Source organism: Chelonoidis abingdonii, chromosome 1 (assembly GCF_003597395.2).
Source record: "Chelonoidis abingdonii isolate Lonesome George chromosome 1, CheloAbing_2.0, whole genome shotgun sequence".
Classification (NCBI taxonomy): Eukaryota; Metazoa; Chordata; order Testudines; family Testudinidae; genus Chelonoidis; species Chelonoidis abingdonii.
The window spans coordinates 33,418,419-33,438,171 of NC_133769.1; the positions used below are offsets into that span (position 1 = coordinate 33,418,419).

Below are 19,753 nucleotides of genomic sequence, written 5' to 3' on the forward strand. Positions count from 1 at the left end.
ACTGTTCACCACATGTGCCTAGCCCCAAACAGTTACTGGTGGTTATGGATGGATCAGGGTGCTACAACTGGCCACCTGTATGAAAAGGTGCTCCACAGCAATTTTATAGGCATAGGACTTCAGTGATCCAAGGCTCACATGGCACAGTATACCACTGCTTATCCAAATAGCACAAGCAACACAGATTTGATTTGGGTAATTAGGAGTTCAGATAATTGAGGGGGCAGGATCCATTTAGCAGCAGGGTGGCCTCCCATGGACCAGGGGCTTGTTCTGTCTCACTCTCTTCTCCTGGCAGCCTCAGATGCAGGTCTCTACTCTTCCCCATTCACTCACTCCTATGACAGCAGGGCTACAGGCAGCTTGCTGCTCGGCTCCATGTAGGGGCAAGGTATGAGGCAGAAAAGAGGCACCCTCCCCCCAGGATCCTGCTCTGCCCCTTGCACCTTCCATCTGCAGGGACTGGGGGACAGCAGCCCCACAGCAGCACAGCGACTCTTCTATAGCTCTCTGTTATGATACTGCTCAATTGCTCCCATGGCAGGAGGTTGCAGAGGAATCCCTGTGCTGGTGTACAAGCCCCACAACAGCAGGAAGGAAAGGCCCCATCCTCCACGTTGCAGTCCTGGCTAGGGAAGCTCTAGTCTATTAGCTAAACTGCCTCATTATCTGAGTCCCTTCCTTGTCCCACATCATGAAATGCACACAGGACAAGGAAGAGACTGCAATAAGGTGGAAGGCTCAGATATCAGAGTATAGTGTATATGGTTAAAGACCAAGTCTGAAGTCATTGTGTGCTCTGACTCTAAACAGTCACTGGGAGTTTTGGCTGTGGAAAGATTTCAGGATGAGGGAATGATTTGGCATGACCAATTTGCGTTAATATTAATTACGCTTATTCTTGAATGGAAGTTGCTAACTCATTTACTCAAAACAGCTGCCCAAGTCCTTGATTCTATATAATTGTTTTCCTGAATTTTTCCAATCAAATGTACAATAATTCAAAGGGAAAATTATCTTGACTGTAAAGTGTTTACATGGAAGAACTGGTCATGACATACAAGTCATAGATTTGGAATGTGGATAGAATTCATACTGCACATCCAAGGGAAAAATTGATGAGAAAAAGATTTACCAGTCTGAGGTGAAGAGACACCACAGGATACCACTGCATTAAACAGAATACAATGCAATTAAAGAAAGAAGCTAAACATTTTCCCTTTCATGCACCTACACACGTGTTTTAAGACAGATAGTGGACACCACAGCCCTTTTTTAAATTACTTTTCAATCTGAAGAGTTAATAAGCGAGATTGGATGCATTCTTTGGAAACCATTTTCTGGTGGCATAGAAGAACTCATACTACTTCTCTCGGAACATAGTGACACACCAAAGTAGTGCTATGCTTGCTTTCTTCCAGTCCATTTGACACTCGCAGAAGGCAAACCCGTGTTTCAAGAGAAGTTTTACAGACCAGTTGATCCATTGTTACTGCATGGCAAAATAAAAGTCTTTTGACAAGTTGTTACTAGTGCTGGAACACTCCTAAGACAGTGAAATAGACTCCAGCATTATGAGACAAAAATCAGCTGATTCATGTGAGCCGAGCAGTAGCTTTTTCCTTCCTTGCTTCACTGGTACTCTCTATTACACTATCCCCAGTTTTCTTGAACATTTTACCCTCCTTCCTATTACATTTTCCTTACTGACTTCCTCCTTAAGGGTATCATCATCACAGCTATCATCACAGCACTTTCTGCTGTTTTCTATGTGCACACACAGGGGCATGTCCTGTATAGGTGAAGAAGAAGAAGAAAAAAAAAATAATGTGGTCACAAGGGAGAAGAGAATGATGGGCAAAGATATAGGTAAAAAGTTCTGAGGAGTTTTGAAGGCAAGAAGCTTGAATTTCATGAGATAGAAAAAACTTTTTTCAAAAGCAACACCCATTTAAGTTGGAATGGGACATTTTAAATGAAAGCTGTAAGAAGGAAGGAAGGGAAAATAAAAGGTTTGTAAGTAGTGAGAACACTTATTTTAACTCTGTTGAAACTAAGAACAAAAGAATAAACGTTCCTGCTACAAATGCATCATCTTACTTTTATCTGCTCTTAAACAGTTTGTTTCAACTCTGGGGTATATTCTGAATTTCTAACAAACTTTAATTGCACACTCTCTCTTACTATTGGGCTGTCAAGCGATTAAAAAATAATAGTATACAATTTATTTAAATATTTTTGGCTGTTTTCTACATTTTCAAATATATTGATTTCAGTTACAGAACACAATACAAAGTGTATAGTGCTCAGTTTATATTATATAGAACTAGGACTGAGTGGACTTGTAAGCTCTAAAGTTTTACATTGTTTTGTTTTTTAAATGCGGTTGTCTAACAAAAAAATCTACATTTGTAAATTGCACTTTCACAATAAAGAGACTGCATTACAGTACTTATGAGGTGAATTGAAAAACCATTTCTTTTTTCATTTTTACATTACAAATATTTGTAATCAAAATAATATACAGTGAGCACTGTACACTTTGTATTATATTGTAAGTGAAATCAATATATTTGAAAATGTAGAAAAAACATCCAAAAATGTAACCAATTTCAATTGCTATTCTACTCTTTAACAGTGCAATTAAAACTGCAATTAATCGCTACTAATTTTTAATTGCAATTAATTTGAGTTAATCACGTGAGTTAACTGCGATTAATCGACAGCCCTACTTATTATTAATTGGAAATTTAGCATAGCATGACAGACTATATTATAAAATTTCCCTTTTGTCCCACAATACAAGGGAAACAACACAAAATACGCTATACACAAGTTAATACACTAAACACAACAGTTTCCCAAACGTTTTCATGCTGCAGTCCCCTTTGGGCTCACCTCTAAACACAACCTGCCTGGTACTAAGTATTCAGGTTGACTTTTCACAAATGAATGCTCCATCTTAGCAGTCTACTTTGAAAACTGTGAGTGGGTGAAGAGGCCCCGATTAATCAATGTGCACTCAGACCACTTGCAGTGTCTCCATCTCAAGGCCCGCCCCACCTCCCCCCATCAACCACCGGATCTAAAATAAAGAATGGCCAACTGTGGTCTGAGGGCCATATCCATCCCACCAGAATATTTAATTTGACCTGCTGCCCCATGTATTTGAAGGGGGTGGGGAGTGGAAATTCCTCTGTCTCCTGATCGACACATTGCTCCTGCATCTTCCACGTGGCACTTGTGACATGCTGCAGGCTACAGAGACAAAGCTCTATTCCTCCAGAGGTAGATGGTACTGCTTAGCTGCCCCAAAAGCTGTTTGCTTAGAACTTTGTTGCATTTCTCTCACCTCTCCATAGTCTCACGGCCCCTCAAAAAGTAGCAGACGCTAGACAGTTTGCCTTTGCCTGCCACTTTCAACATTTTATTTCTCCCCTCACTTGCCCCCAAAACACCTTCTGACAGATAATGCTTTTGAGTTAATTGAACTGAGAACTGTTGAGTATAAAAATTCAATACTTTTGTCTACTAATATGTAAAAGTAAAAATGAATAGCTACATGCACTCTGTAGATTTCCATTTCCAATATGATAACGTATAATATTTTTGTCCCACCAGTGGAAGACAGCACTACAAAAACTCTAACCTAACAGACACTGCACTCAGGTGAGCACTAGCACTACCGCTGTGAGGGGGTTCGCCAGGGGTTAGGGGAGAATTCTTGCAACTTTTCCTCAAATATGTCAGTGACTGTTTCACACGTGGCCATCCAGTCCCTATGACTTAAGAGGACCTGAAATTGAGCCTTAAGATTTGTACAGTGCATAGATTGATATAAATTACTGAAAATATGAATGTACACACTATACATACGTACCCTTTTACCAATTTCCTATCTTTATTTAGTAATAAAACATTAACCAAAAAAGACTCCTTGCCTTTCCCCCTCTTATTTCTAACATTAAAAAACCAAAACAAAAAAACCACACATACGTAGCCAACTATTATATATATATATATATATATATATATATATATATGGATTTATATTTTAAGTTTGTTCTCCAGAACAGCGTGTAATATAATTTAGAGGTTAACTTGCTTAATCATATTCATTAAATATATTTTTTAAAATCACTATTCAGAACCAAAAGTAAAATTATGACTCTGTTAACAGAACGTGTTTAATATAATTGCAAAACAGAAGACAAGAATACAATGTAAATTCACATACAGCAAACAGCTGTACAGTGGACAAAATGAATGCAAAAAGCAAAACTCATTTATAACAGACTATAAAGAATTGTACAAGAAATTAAAAAGTTTAATACTGTTTTTACATCAGTGAAGATCGTTTTTCCTGTCTGTTTTAAAAACAATAACCCCAAATATGTACATTTAACAAATGTCAGATAGTGACAAACTGATACACTACAAAAGCAAAAGCATTTCAACTCCCTTTTAACCTATTCCTCTTCCCAAAATCTGTGCCATACCTAAACATTAGAGTTATGCTTTTTTCCTGCACCTTCTTTAGGTCACTAACACCATAAATAGATGAATGTTTTCAGGTGAGCATATGTCAAACACAGAACACTTTACTCAGACAAAAAAACCTTTACTGAAGTCAATGGAAATTTTGCCCAAGCAGAAAAAGAGTTAAGTGAGAAAGCAATCCTGATTTTGTTCCTATAGGTTTAATTGAGTTGCAAATGGATTCAAGTGTGTTTCTTCATTAATATTAATAGAAGCACATGCAAATCTCTCAGAAGAGTGATTTATATAAAACACATCTGATATACAGTACCTTTGTTTTACTGACTAGACTATATGACTAAATGAACAGTAGTGAGAGTTGGGTACATTTAACAATTAAAATAGTAAATTGGGAAATTTAATATGTGTGCACTAAAAATACTAAATTTCAGAATTTTTCATTATTTGTCATCAGCACACTCAGTGTTTTGTCTCTCATCGCTACTAATTTCAAATTTTAGTCATTTAGGGCTGGTCTACACTAGGGGACGGGATTGATCTAAGATCACGTAGCTGAAGTTGCGTGAATAACGTAGCTGAAGTCAAAGTATCTTAGATTGAGTTACCTACCATCCTCACGGCGCAGGATCGACGTCCGCGGCTCCCCCTGTCGACTCCGCTACCGCCGTTCGCGTTGGTGGAGTTCCGGAGTCGACAGGAGCGCGTTCAGGGATCGATATATCGTGTCTAGATGAGACGCAATATAATCGATCCCCGAGAAATCGATTGCTACCTGCCGATACGGCCGGAAGTGAAGACGTACCCCCACTCAAAGGCAGTCATGTGACTGTCAACACACAGAATAATTCTGTGCCTTACCTGAACAATTGTATGCCCACACTCATCTGTGGTTCTGGAGATACCTCGGAGTATTATTACTATTAACTCCACTATTGGAAGGGGGAGCCCTCCCTCTAGCCCAGACCACATTTTGAATGGAGCCTTAGGGATCTCCTTTTTTGGCTACATGGGTCATTAATTTTCAAGTGCCAAAGACACTCTTTAGATTAGTTTTTGCAGTTAAATCTACTTTGTCAAAGAACTTCACTTAGGGAAGAGTTTTGAACAATGCTTCTCACTAGCAGTGGTCAGAATTAGCCCAAAAAGGGTGGCTATCATAGTGAATTGGAATGGACCAGCACCTCATTGAGATACAGAAGGAAGCTAGCAGCAGGGCTTCTGCAGGCCTTGTGACTACAGAGCATCAAGAAGAACATAATATGGACCTGTCTCTGGAATCTGTGGACCAGCTCCCCAGTGGTTCTATACTTCTTGTGACAGAAACACTGAGGGAGAAGGAGAGGCTGTGTTTCAATCCTACAAAAGGGATTTCAACACTTGCACAGTTGGCCAATAATGAAAACAGATATAGAATATTGGGATCCTTTCACTGTATAGAATAAAGTGTATAGGCTCGACTCAATGGGTTTCAACTGATAATGATTTCAGTTAATGTTTGTTAGTGCAAATTTATAATTTCCCCTCACCATTCCTTTTTTATAAACATTTTTATTAGCATATATAAGCCCCAGAACACTAAACAAAAAAGCAGTTAAATAATAATAATTTTATCATATACTTTAATTTTTGATTCCTCCCCTTCATCTAAATTCCCTCTCCCACAAACAAGGACATTGCAGCCATCACTATTTATGCTGGTCCACCAATAGTTTTAGGGAGCATTACAGTTTACATTTTATTCTACAGGCAGGCCTAACTACAAAAAGTTACCACATTAATAAATAAAGTAAACTGAAAGTTAACCCTTTTTTATTCTTACCAGCAGGGATTATGCCAATCCTCATATTGCACTGGACTAATGGTGCTTTGGGATTATTTTGATCTATGCCAGAATCCTTCTGTATTCTTCCAATTAGACCATGCATCACTTCACTGAACATTCCGTCCCCACCAACACAAACAATACTGCCAGAAAACACAAGTTAGAATGCATGCTAACAGTCAATAAACACATTAAATGTTCCAATTAGTGCAGCCACCACTTACAGTCATCCCTTTGTTCTCCCTATTCACCTTTATGATTTATAAAAAAGGGACACAGTCAACTTAAAATATTATATTTAAAACAAAAAACAAGATATACCTCTACCTCGATATAACACTGTCCTCAGGAACCAAAAAAAATCTTACTACGTTATAGGTGAAACCGCATTATATTGAACTTGCTTTGATCCACCAGAATGCGCAGCCCCGCCCCTTCAGAGCACTGTTTTACCGCATTATATCCAAATGTGTGTTATATTGGGTCACGTTATATCAGGGTAGAGGTGTAGCTGCAGGAACTACAGGAGTCCCCCTGCCTCATTTTGTAACTTTACAACAATTTTCTCCTGTTTTTCAAATGTGCTTTTTCTTTCCCCTGTTGCTTTGTGAACACAAACACAAACATTAGTGGAAACTAACTATACAAGTAAAACACTGAAACAGAATGTACACAGAGCCCTCAAACACAAAATTAAACAAAGTAAAAATTCCTCCCCTCTTTTTTAGTTGCTGTCTTTATAAACAATTTGTAAGTTAACATACGCAGTTTCAGATAGAAAAATGATATTTGTATTCCTTTAATATGCAATAATTCCATTTAATTCTTTTTATTAATTTTATCAACTTTACTTAATATGCTACATCACACACAATTACTATCAAAAGACATACTCTGAATCCTGAACTGAACATTTATACATTTTAAAACCTTACAGTATGTTTATAAAATGGTAGACAATTGGAGGCTCAAATCTCAAAAGTATAAAGGCTTACATACTAACTTAAGTGACTCATCCTTCCTAAAGTGGCTGAATCCTGAAACCTTAAATTGTCTTGTTACACGAAAGCATAAAAGAATTGGATATGTATGAAGATTACAATCCTACAATCTGACAACAAGTAGTTTTACATGTCTTCAGAACAGTTTGTTTTGCAAAATTAATCCAGTTTAACTATAGTTGCTACTCCAGCTAAAGCTAAAGCTCAGGACAGATAGACTCAAAGTCTGTAACCAAGAGTAGCACCAGAAACAAAGCATTACACGATGGTAAATAATATCTTGTCTGTGCATAAATATTAACAAAAAGCACTCTCTTAAAAGGGCACAGAAAGTTAATTAAAAAAATCTTCTAATGGGATGCACTATGAGAATGAGCCTAGTAAAACCTTCAGAAAATTGTGTATTAAGTCCCCAACATACACATACAAGCATTAGAAAGTAATATATGAAAAGAAGTGGATTAGTACAATTACTCTCTAGTTTGTTCAGTGTGTACTCTGAGGTGCAGCACTCATTTCTCATGCAGAATACTCCTATTGCACATTCTGCACCATCTGTATGAAACAGACCAGTATTGGGAATAGGCACTCACAGTACAGATCAGAATAGAATTTGTCCTCATTATTCAAAGCATACAGGCTATTATACTAATATACTTTTTCATGTTATTTGTTGATCACGTAAATATTTCAATTCTGTTATCACTGAACTGCTGCACTATCAAACTGATCAAACTCTTGGCACAGAGTAGAAAAATAAGCAGTTAAGAGAAACTTCTATGTAGAAAATCCACAAGTGACATTTATCTTTTGAGAGAACTCTATTTTTGCTCCAGTACTGGAGTCACAGTCATATAAATATATGTTAGCTTCTGCTCAATACTTGCTCTCTGTGCCAAAACATCTTGTTTTAAAAGTAAAAGAAAGATACAGTTTCTCAGTTGTATATTATTGAGCTACATTATACCTCAACAGAGAAGGCAGCTGCCAGTTTCTCACCTCCTTAAGTATATTCTATACCCAATCAGACCCTTGACAAATTCCTGCCTCAACTCTAGATTGGATCTACAGCGCTGTAGAATTGGTTTAGAATTAATGTAGGACTGATATAAAGATAATATTATCCTGCTCTCAACTAACAGTAAGTACAAATTCAATATTGTCCGGATGAAACAGATGCCTATCCCTTCTGAGGATAATCCCCATGGCCAATATAATAGAGACCAAGAAATTCCTGGTATAATACTTTGACTCAAACCGGAAGTGAATAGCAAAATATCAACGTACCAAAAATTGTGCTTTAGTGAAGAGTTTCCATCTAGAGCTATTGCTCGTTTTAAATAATTTCTTATGAACTGGCATCCTGAGGTCTGGCTATTATGGAGAGAAGTGGTAGCAGTGACAATTTTTATGCTGAAGTATCTAATGAGTAGATATCTTAGACACAGATAGAAAAAATTCCTTTCAAACCTAACTAAATAGCTAAACAAATATTTGTGGCAGTCATGTATGCAGTGGGAACCAAAAAGGATCAGAAGTGCAGTCAGCTTGATAACTGTCACACTTCCTTCTAAAGATCAGACCTTCACTGTATCTGAATTATCTACTGAAATACTGTAAGACCACTATTTTTGCCTTTTTTTAAAATCTTGTTTCTTTTAGTCAGACAATTCAGATTTGTCTCTCAGCCAAATCAAGGAAGTTCCAATTAAAAATCTAATTTTCTATCAAGTTAGAGAGATCAAATGAGATATTCAGGAATATAAAGACACAGGGATAGCTGGCTCTTTCTTAAGGAAGACTTTGAACAAAATATTGGGAGTGATTTTCTATAAGGATAGGTCTTATGCGCATTAGGAGCTACTATATTTCGTCACTGCTACTCCCTCATGTTTTCAGGGAGGGTGTGAACTCACTATGAGGATTGCTGGGTGTTATTTACAACATATACTAGACTACATTTTGAGAGAGTCAGTTTCCCTTTATACAAGTGAATAGATGTATCCCCCCCAACTGGCTTATAAACATGAAAACAGCACTTCAGCCCAACTGTAAATTCACCTCTTTATTTTGGAGCTATTTGAAACCTATTTTCAAACATCCACTCCATAACTTCTCCAAAAAACACAATTCCCCTAAACTTAACAGGCCTCATTTTATCCTAGAGTAGAATTTTTCTGGGAAGTCAAAAAGGAGTTTAAAAATATGTTGTGTTGAAATTTTTTTTCTGTTGCCATCATAAAAATTATTCAATATTTTGGTTCATCTCTCCAAAATGGCTTTGCCTGCAAAGTCCAGGTTTTATTTCTCTGGGCTTCCTCAAAAGAAATATATTAGTATTCTGAAGGAGTGATGACTGGTAGTAGTAGTAAAGTTTAAAAATATATCGTGCTTGTGATAGGATGCACACAGTTCACACTAATATGTGGAAGTGGAAGAGAGGGACAGGAAAAGCAGAGTCTTTTATCCATGTCAAACTTTACAGAGGAAATTTTCAAAAGTGCCTAAGAGATTGTATTTTAAACTATCCTCCTTAATGCTTTCCTTTTCTAAATATACAACTTCAAAGGCTAAAAGTCTGTGTTATAACAACTTTTGGCTAAAAGACTACGTTCTTTAGTACTGGAAATCAAAATCCAGTCCAATGCTTGGCATACCGATATGGCAGTGATGGAAAGGATCTTCAACCGTAATAAAAATGATAAGTTCATTGACACACGGGTAGATTTTATAGATATAGTGGAATATCTTGGTGAGTCATGTTACGACTCCTCCTTCCCTCTTCCCTTTCTTCTCTATATTCTTTCCCTCAGTCTTCTCTATTTTTATTACCTTTTCTATCATTTGTATTTAATTTTGTGTGTAAAAGTTAACGATTGGTAGTCTGATCCTCTGTATGGTAACTTTCACTGTAGTGTTTGGGTCATTTTAAATTATAACACTTTTATATTCAATAAAAATGGGGGGGGGGGAGACTAGAAATGGTTACTTACTGTAAGTGTGGTTCTTCGAGATGTGATGCAGACATGTATTCCACTTAGGTGTCTGCACACCCAGTGTGTCAGAGCCAAAGACTTTTGCCTAGCAGTACCTGTAAAGGGGCAGTGCGTGTGCCTCTCCCCACCTCCCTGGGTATATGAAGCGGTGCCCCCCAATTCCCTCCCTGCAATTCCTTCACACTGAAAACCCATGAGATGAGACTCCAAGGAAGAGGGGATGGAGGGTGAGTCAGGAAATGCATGTCAGCATCACATCTCAAAGAGCCACAGTTACGGTAAGTAACTGTTTCTTCTTCAAGTAGATGCAGATGAGTATTCCACTTAGGTGACTCAAACAGTACACCAAACCGGAGGCGAGGCTCGAAGTCTACTGCAATAGGGATCACAGGACTGCCCTTTCAAGACCTGCATCCAGTCTGGAAGATGCAGAAATAGCATAATGAGCCATAAATGTATGTATGGACAAGCATGTGGCTTCCCTGCAAACATCCAATATGGAAATGTCACAATCAACATCACTTGTGCACTCGTGGAGTGAGCCCGTATCTGCGAAAGACATGCAGTGAAAGGTATCTCTCATGCAGCCTTGATACAGGATGTTATCCATCTAGAGATGTCCTGTGCAGAGATTGCTTGTCCCTTCATGTGGTACACATATGACACGAACAGGCGAGATAAAACATGCAACAGTTAGTCCTGTCTAGATAAAAGGCTCGACATTGCCTGATATTGAATATGGAGGTGCTGATCTTCTGGAGAAGACTGCAGCTTAGGGAAAAACACAGGTAAATTCAGATGAAATAGAAACCACCTTGGATAAAAACTTTGGGTGTGGTGGCAGCGTTACCTTCTCCTTGGAGAACTGTGTGAAAAGCAACTTGGCCATGAAGGCCTGCAACTTGCGCGCACTTCTTGCCGAAGAGATGGCTATCAGAAATGTGGTTTTCTGAGACAGGACAGGAGAGGATGCAAGGGGCTTGAAAAGAGGGCCCATCAGAGCCACCAGAATTGTGTTTAGGTCCCACAATAGACAGACCAGGGGATAAGTGGACAAGCTCCTTCAGAAATCTCATCGCCATAGTATTAGGAAAAAAAACTGACTTCCCTTGAATTGGGGGATAGAATACTGATATTGCTGCCAAATGCCCTCTCGGTGAACTGAGCACAAGGCCCGATTTCTGAAGATGTAACAGGTATACCAAATTGTACTGGATGGAGGCCTCTGTCAGGTGGGTCCCACGGACCAACGGCCACACTGAGAACCTGTTCCATTTCACTAAGTAGGCCATTCTAGTGGAAGACTTCCCACTGTTGAGTAGGATTTGTTGGACAGTTTACAAGCACTGTTCTTCCTTTTCATTTACTCCATGCAAAAGCCACACCATGAGGTACAGCAGCTGACTGCAGGATGGAGGGTTTGGCTCTGGTTTTAAGTGAGCAAGTCAGGACGGAGAAGAAACAATACGGAAGGTTGAACTGACAGAGCAAAAACATCTGAGAACCAGCACTCTCTTGGCCATGTTGGCATGAGGATGAGTTTGATCTGATCCACTATGAGCTTCGAAATGACAAGAACAGGTGGAAAGGTGTACAGAAGAGTTGACTGCCAGCTGCAGCAGGTGGTGTCAGAGAGGGAGCCCTAACTAAGGCCCAGTCGAGAGCAGAATAGTCAACACTTCTGTTTTCTCTCATCGCAAACAGCTTGATTGCAGGGATGCCTTATGTTGCAAAGATGACCTGCAGAACACTCTCCTTCAGGGAGCACTTGTGGCTCAGGGAAAAAACTTTGCTGAGATGGTTCACGAGATGAGTTTGCATCTCCAACAAATGGACTGCTACCCAAATGGTGTCTTCTTCAATGCAAAACTGCCACAGGTTGATCACCTCCAGGCAGAATAACCTGGAATGTGTCCCCTCACTCTCTCTGCTTGTTCACTGACAATACCACCGCAATGTACTACATGAGTACATGAATCATGATGTGGTTTCAGAAGGCAGGACATGAATTGTGGAAGGCCTGAAGTTCCAACATGTTGATACGGAGTGAGGCTTCTTGTTTCGACCACAGGCCTTGCACCCTCAGCAAGTCCAGATGTGCCCCCCCAAACCAGAAGGGAACCGTCAGTAACCACTGACTTGGTCGGAGAGGGCCAAGCTAAGGCAACTCCCATACAATGTGTGCCAAGGGAGTCCCACCAGAGCAAAGAATATACGACTAGCGGAGGAAGGTGAAGCAGCCTGTCCAGAGAATAGGGAGAAAGGCAATAAACCATCCTAAGCCACATCTGAAGAGGGTGAAGGTGGAACCTGATGCATTGGACCACCTGAGTGCAAGCGGACTTGTGGCCCTACAGGCTCAGATGCACATATCAACCTTGTCTGAGAACAAGACTCGGCCATCAAAGGGCAAGTCCTTCATGGCTTGCTGGACATCCAGAGTGATCCCAGAGTTTTGCAACCAGGAAGCCTGCATAATAGTTACCACCCAGGCCATTGCCCTGGCTGAGGTATTGGCAATAGAGTGGATGGTGGGAATGTTTTAGCCACCAAGCAATTTTCCACTACAAATGGCTTATTCTCCTCACATAAGGCCTTGGGCAACTCATCCTCAAATTTAGCCATGGCTGACCAATTGAGGAAAACATTCTTGGCCAGCAAAGCTTGTTGATTTTCTATCCTGGCCTGTAAGGTTAATGAGGTATAGATCATCCTGCCCAGAAGGTCCAACACCTTGAAATCTCCGTCCCTGGGGGTAGACTTGAACCTATCCTGCCAGGTGCTGTTTATGGCCATTATGATCAAGGTATTTGGGGCCAGGTGGGAATAGAGCCCCTCAAATTTCTGCATGGGAACCAAGTAGCATTTTTCCATGTGTTTGACCACCAGCAGTACCGAGACAAGTGTATTCCACAGGGATCTTGCTGACTCAAGGAGTGCATGATTGAGTGGGAGGGTCATTCTCCCGGGGATGGTGGGCTGCAAAATGTCCACAAATTTGTGCCTGTTTTCTTGGAAGAACTATACATAGATGCCAAGGATGAGGCTACATAGTCTAAAAGGGTCCCTGTACACCTTAAGATTCTCTGAAGGAGGAGAAGATAAACCAGGCAGCTCAGCATCATCTGGCAATGAGGACTAAGGGAGGGAGGACTCAATCACCATATGGAGTAAGACAGCTAATGCCCAGGCTTGTGGTTGATCCAAAGCCACCACTGTCAACCTGGTAGGTGATTTTGGTTTTGAATGGGATGAAGAACAGGATCTCCATGAACGAGGAGCATCCCACTGAGTCTAAGGCAACTGAAATGGGTAGGGCATTGATGGACAATAGGGGGCTAAGACAAGGACCTCCGTCCTGGCCACAGGGCACACGCCAACACTGGGAGCCATACTGGTCCACTGGCAGCCCCTTGAATTAATCAGGTGACAGGGAGGATGATGACTCTGACTCTGAAAGAACTCAAATGTGAAATTGCAGAACTATAAACTAGGGTTTGTAACCTGTCCTTTAAATCGGCTTCTGTACTCAATGACTGGAAGATAGCTAATGCAACGCCAATATTTTAAAAGGGCTCTACAGGTGATCCCGGCAATTACAGACCAGTAAGTCTAACGTCAGTACCCGGCAAATTAGTTTAAACAATCATAAAGAATAAAATTGTCAGACGCACAGAAAAACAAAGTGTTGAGCAATAGTCAACATGGTTTCTGTAAAGGGAAATCATGTCTTACTAATCTATTAGAGTTCTTTGAAGGGGTCAACAAACATGTGGACAAGGGGGATCCAGTGGATATAGTGTAGTCAGATTTCCAGAAAGCCTTTGACAAGGTCCCTCACAAACGGCTCTTACGTAAATTAAGTTGTCATGGGATAAAAGGGAAGGTCCTTTCATGGATTGAGAACTGGTTAAAAGACAGGGAACAAAGGGTAGGAATTAATGGTAAATTTTCAGAATGAAGAGGGATAACTAGTGGTGTTCCCCAAGGGTCAGTCCTAGGACCAATCCTATTCAACTTATTCATAACTGATCTAGAGAAAGGGGTAAAAAGTGAGGTGAGCAAAGATTTGCAGAGGATACCTAAACGTCAAGATAGTTAAGAACCAAAGCAAACTGAGTGAAAACTTCAAAAAGATCTCACAAAACTAATGATTGGGCAACAAAATGGACTGAAAATACTGTTGATAAATGTAGTAAACTGCACATTGGACAAAAAATAAAACCCACTATACATACAAATCTGAATGGGGGCTAATTAACTACACAAATCAGGAAAAAGATCTGGAGTCACGTGGATAGATTCTCTGAATGACATGTCCACGCAGTGTGCAGAGAGTGTCAACAAGGACAAAAGAGGATGTTACGAATCATTAGAAAGGGGATAAGCAAATAAGACTGAGAATATATGATTGCGCCTTAATATAAATCCATGTAATGCCCACTCTGATACTGCGTTCACATGCGTCCGCTATCTCAAAAAAATATATTGCAACTAGAAAGGTTCAAAGAAGGGCAACTAAAATGATTAGAAGTTTAGAGAGGGTCCCATATGAAGGAAGATAAAGAGGCTAGGATGTTTTCAGCTTGGAAAAGAGGAGACTATGGGAGATATGAAGAAGTATAGTAAAATTATGCAGTATGTGGAGAAAGTATAGGAAAATTAATGTTCTTATCCCAATAATATAAGAACTAGGGGTCACCTAAATGAATAAAATAGCAGCAGGTTAAAACAATAAAGGAATTCCTCTTACACAGCGCACAGTCAACTTGTGGAACTCCTTAATCTGAGAGTTGTGAAGGCTAGGACTAATAACAGCGTTTAAAAAGGGAACTAATAAATTCATGGAGGTTCAGTCCATTAATGGTATTAGCCACGATGGGTTAAGGAATGGTGTCCTAGCCTCTGTTTGTCAGAGGGTGGAGATGGATGGCAGGAGAGAGATCACTTGATCATTACCTGCTAGGTTCACTCCCTTTGGGGTACCTGGCATTGGCCTCTGTTGGTAGACAGGATACTGGGCTAGATGGACCTTTGGTCTGACCTAGTATGGCAGTTCATATGTTCTTATGTCCTAATCAGAGCTCCAGGAACTCGGCAACATTGGCAGAGCGACATCAAAGGGAGCGATCTAATTCATCCATCACCTAGAACGTGGCAGAAATTGGTACGCCTGACATGGCAGTACTGAGCATGCTGATGGCACAGGTAGTGTCGGTCCAAACATAGGTACCGATTCCATGGGTGCTCTGGGGCTCAAGCACCCGCAGAAAAAAAAATAGTGGATGCTCCGCACCCAGGAGCCAGAGTTTGAATGTGGAATGTGATGAGTTCTGTGCTGCTTCAACTTTTGCTCTTGGGGAAAGGAGTTTATAAACAGAGGCAGGGTGATTAAGATAACAAAAGACTTGTCATTATATCAAATTATGGATCTTTAGATGACCCTGAAAGCATTATCAGGCATTCCAGTTAAAAGATAGGAAACAAAGGGCAGGAATAAATGGCCCATTTTCAGAAGGAAAAAAGTAAATATTGGTGTCCTACAGGGGCTTATACTGGGCCCAGTGCTGTTCACCATATTCATAAATAATCTCCAAAAAGGGGTAAATAGTGAGGTGGTAAAGTTTGCAGATGATTTACTTAAGATCATTAAGTCCAAAGCAGACTGCAAAGAGTTACAAAGGGGTCATATAAAACTGGGTGACTTGGTAACAAAATGGCAGATGAAATTCCATTTTAAAGGAAAAGTAATGCACATGGCAAAACTTAATCCCAACTATACATACAAAATGGTGGTGCCTAAATTAGCTGTTACCCATCAAGAGAGATCTTGGAGTCATTTGCAGTAACTCTAGAAGCATTATGTTTCCAGAATACTGCAAATTTATAAGAATCCTTGGCACCAGGCCTGTATCATCCTGAACTCATTCTCCAGCTTCAGAAGATTTAAAAATTATCTCCAGTCATCAATGGGACAGCTGCAACTGAATAATATAGCTGTCCTTAATGCGCATCAAGACAAGACCAGGGAACTAGATGTAAATAAAACTGCTGACAGTTTCATACAGAAAGCTACAGTGAGACATACCGTCTTTAAACTGGGACATTAGTAAGCCAGCTTGTAGGTGACTGAAATGATTTTAACAGTGTAATTCATGATAATGTATTTATGTAGTTCATAAGAATTTAATTATTAAAATAGTAAAGATATGATAGACACATTCAATAACTAGAATATGAAAGAAGTGTATAAATATGCTGAAAATAACCTCTCCCCAAAACTGACAGAGTACCCCCTTCCACTCCCCAAACACACACATCTCTTCAAAAGCATCCACCAGCAAAAACAAAAGTCAGTGCCTGTAGGTCCAAGTGCAAACAGCGGTACCAGAGTGAATCGACATCAAGGGTGATGAAAGCCACCAATGGAGAATCTGTGCTGTTGAATGCAGCGGGGCTGAAGACAGTCCTGTTGCAGAGTTCCCCTGTACCGATTCCAGTACCAACTCCATCCTCATCATGGGGAGGGGATCGTCTGGATGGCTGCCAACAGACACGAATATTCAGCAGTTGGCTCCATCGGAGGCGCTATACTTGGTGCAGCCCTGGGAAAGTCCTGGACCAACAGGGAGGTCTGAACCAAAAGGAAGAGGAGTCTGTGACTGCCTTATATGCTGACGACATGGACATAGTTGGTACCAGCATCTCCCTCGTCAGTACGGGACTCAACCGATACCTGAAGTCTGAACCAGAGTCGATCGTACAGGGTTTCTGCCCTTCCCACTTAATACCAGAGAAGGGTCAGAAGTACCCATACCATTCTGTGCACCAGAACCAGTGCCAGTCCGGTCTATGCTTTTCCTGGGGGAGGCAGAGCAGCTGCCCCATGACCTGGGACAGTTATGATCGGTCTTATGAGACCTCGTCCTCAGTGGTGACAAAAGAACAGCTCCTCTGACTCTTTGGAGAGGTGCTTGTCCCAGAATGAGAAGCAGCAATGCTCTCCAAGCCCAAGAGCAATCTTCGGTCTGAGGAGGGCCTCAGTACTGGATCAGGCTGCCTGGCCTGTACTAGTAGGTGCTGCATGTGGCAAAGATCCCACGCCACCTGAGTCCACTTCTTGAATGATCTACAGACTGAACAACACTCTTCAAGTTGGGCCTATGTGTGGAAGTAACTATTGGGGGATCACCCCTCCACACAGAGAACAAATGTTTAAACCCCAGTGAGGGAACCGCTGGGAACACTATCTGCAGACTGACTACTACTAACTAAATACATACAGTAAACTAGGCTAAGACTGAATGCGAGACTATAACCACACAGAGCTCCGACTACAGCCACAGGCAGTGAGAAGGAACTGCAGGGGGGTCATATAGCCAGGGAAGTGGCCACAACCACAAGGCATTAACGCCTCCTCTCTACAGGTACTGCTAAGCAAAAGTGTCTGGCTCCAGTGTGCACACATCTAACTGGAATAAACATCTGCATCTATTTGAAGAGGAACTTTTAGTACCCATTTAAAAAGCCAAACTGGGCAATTCAAAAAACAACATCATTTTTTAAAAAGAGCAACATAAGGACACATTTCAGTGGAGTACTGCTAATATTCAACATTAATGTTCTTTACAATGTGCTTGCATGGTCTGAATACATTTCCATTAAACTATACCAAACAGATCAATCATTCCAATTATATTTAAAAATATATTTTAATTTCCCCAACACATCACACTATAAGAAAACAGTGTTCCCTCTAATTTTTCCCACCAACATGCAGAATGAATTTTGTTATGTGCACCAATATGGAGGTGATATGTGACACATCACTTCATATTGGTGCACATAAAATTTATGTGGTGGGTGGGGCTGAGGACTCCGGCTGAGGGTGCAGGCTATGGTGTGGGACAGAGGATGAGTGGGGGGTTGAGGGCTCCGACTGGGAGTGAGGGCTCTGAGGTGGGGCTGGGGATGAGGGGCTCTGGGCTAGGGCAGAGGGTTGGGATGCAGGGGGTGGGGAAATGAAGGGTTTCAGGTGCAGTGGAGCTCCGTTAGGCTACGGTGGGAAGAGAGGACTTCCCCCAGCTCTCTCCCCCATCCCAGAGCAGCACCTGGACTGATGGGGAGAAGTGCCTCTTCCCCGGCCATGGCTGGTCTGGGCCGAGCAGGGTCTGGGGAGGAGCACCTGTCTGCTGGTCCCAGCAGGTCCAGAGCTGGGCTGGGGCCAGGGGAGGGGAGCCGCAGCAGGTACGGGGCTTGGAGAGAGGCATCTCTCCCAGCCGCAACCCTGAGTGCCTACACAGTGTTTAACAGGCATCTGCGTGGCCGCACAGCATAGAGGGAATTTAGGCCACCAGTATACGTCCAAAAGAATAATTCCCAACTACAGAACAAGTCAGGGGGCAAAACTGAAATGAAGCTGTGGCTAAATCAAGTGAGGTGTGCCTACTAGTAAAGGATTACATTGTAATGGGGAAGAAGTGACTGGATCCTGTAATTATTCACTGCCAGACTTTTTAAAGTTTTAGCTTTTAACACAAAGTACAGAAATTTGAGTGAAATATAATACTGAGTGGTGGTTCAACTCTACTGAAACGTGCTGATGAATGTATCTGGTTTTAGGCCCTGATTCACAAAAAACTTAAGCATGTGCTAACTGAGCTGGTGCCTAAATTTAAGTGTTTTAGTATGTTTATTTGGTACATCAAACTATAGACTAACTTAGCATATAAAGTTCATGCAAGTGTAAAAGGGGGTTACTTACCTGTAGCTGGAGGTTCTTCAAGATGTGTGGTTCCTATCTGCATTCCACTGCGGATTTATGCATGTGCACCACGTGTCCAGAGCCAGAGAATTTGAAAGTAGCATTCATTGGTCTGCGCATGCACCCTGGCTCACACCTCATGCCTCTGACTCAGCTGATAAAGAGCAAGGTGGACTGACCACCTCTCCAGTTCCTTTTCCACCATAAATAACAGAAGACCCGAAGCAAAGGGAAAGGAGGACTGGTAGTGGAATACAGCTAGGGACCATACATCTTGAAGAATCTTCAGTTACATGTAACTTTCCACTTCTTTGAGTGATGGCCCCTATTGTATTTCACTGTAGTTGGCTGACAAGCATTACCTAAGGAAGAGGAGGGTGTGGACAGTAGGGTTGAGCAGAGATCTGTCATCACAAAGGAAGCATCAGCAGCACAATCTTGCATCAGGGCATAATGCCTTGCAAATGTGTAAAGGGAACTCAGTGTGGCCGCTTTTCAGATGTCCAAGAAGGGTGTGTCCAGAAGAGACACTTCAGTTGTTGCTTGCGCTCTAGCAGAATGAACTCTGCTACAGCGCACTTGGCAGGTGGGGTTCAAGAGTTGATGGCAGATTAGAATGTAGCCAGCTATCCATATGGAGATTCTCTTGGTGGAGATGGCATGGCATGCT

At 41.1% G+C, this 19,753-nt stretch overlaps 1 protein-coding gene across 4 annotated transcripts in view; it reads right to left on the bottom strand.

The window, feature by feature from the left end:
- Positions 1 to 19,753, bottom strand: part of CERK (ceramide kinase) — a 66,927-nt gene that overhangs the window by 30,834 nt on the left and 16,340 nt on the right. For all 4 annotated transcript variants that reach the window (XM_075064987.1, XM_075064983.1, XM_032768198.2 and 1 more), the window contains one exon: positions 6,320 to 6,465. In XM_075064987.1, coding sequence (XP_074921088.1) covers positions 6,320 to 6,465 — 146 coding nt within the window. The remainder of the gene's footprint in view (positions 1 to 6,319; positions 6,466 to 19,753) is intronic.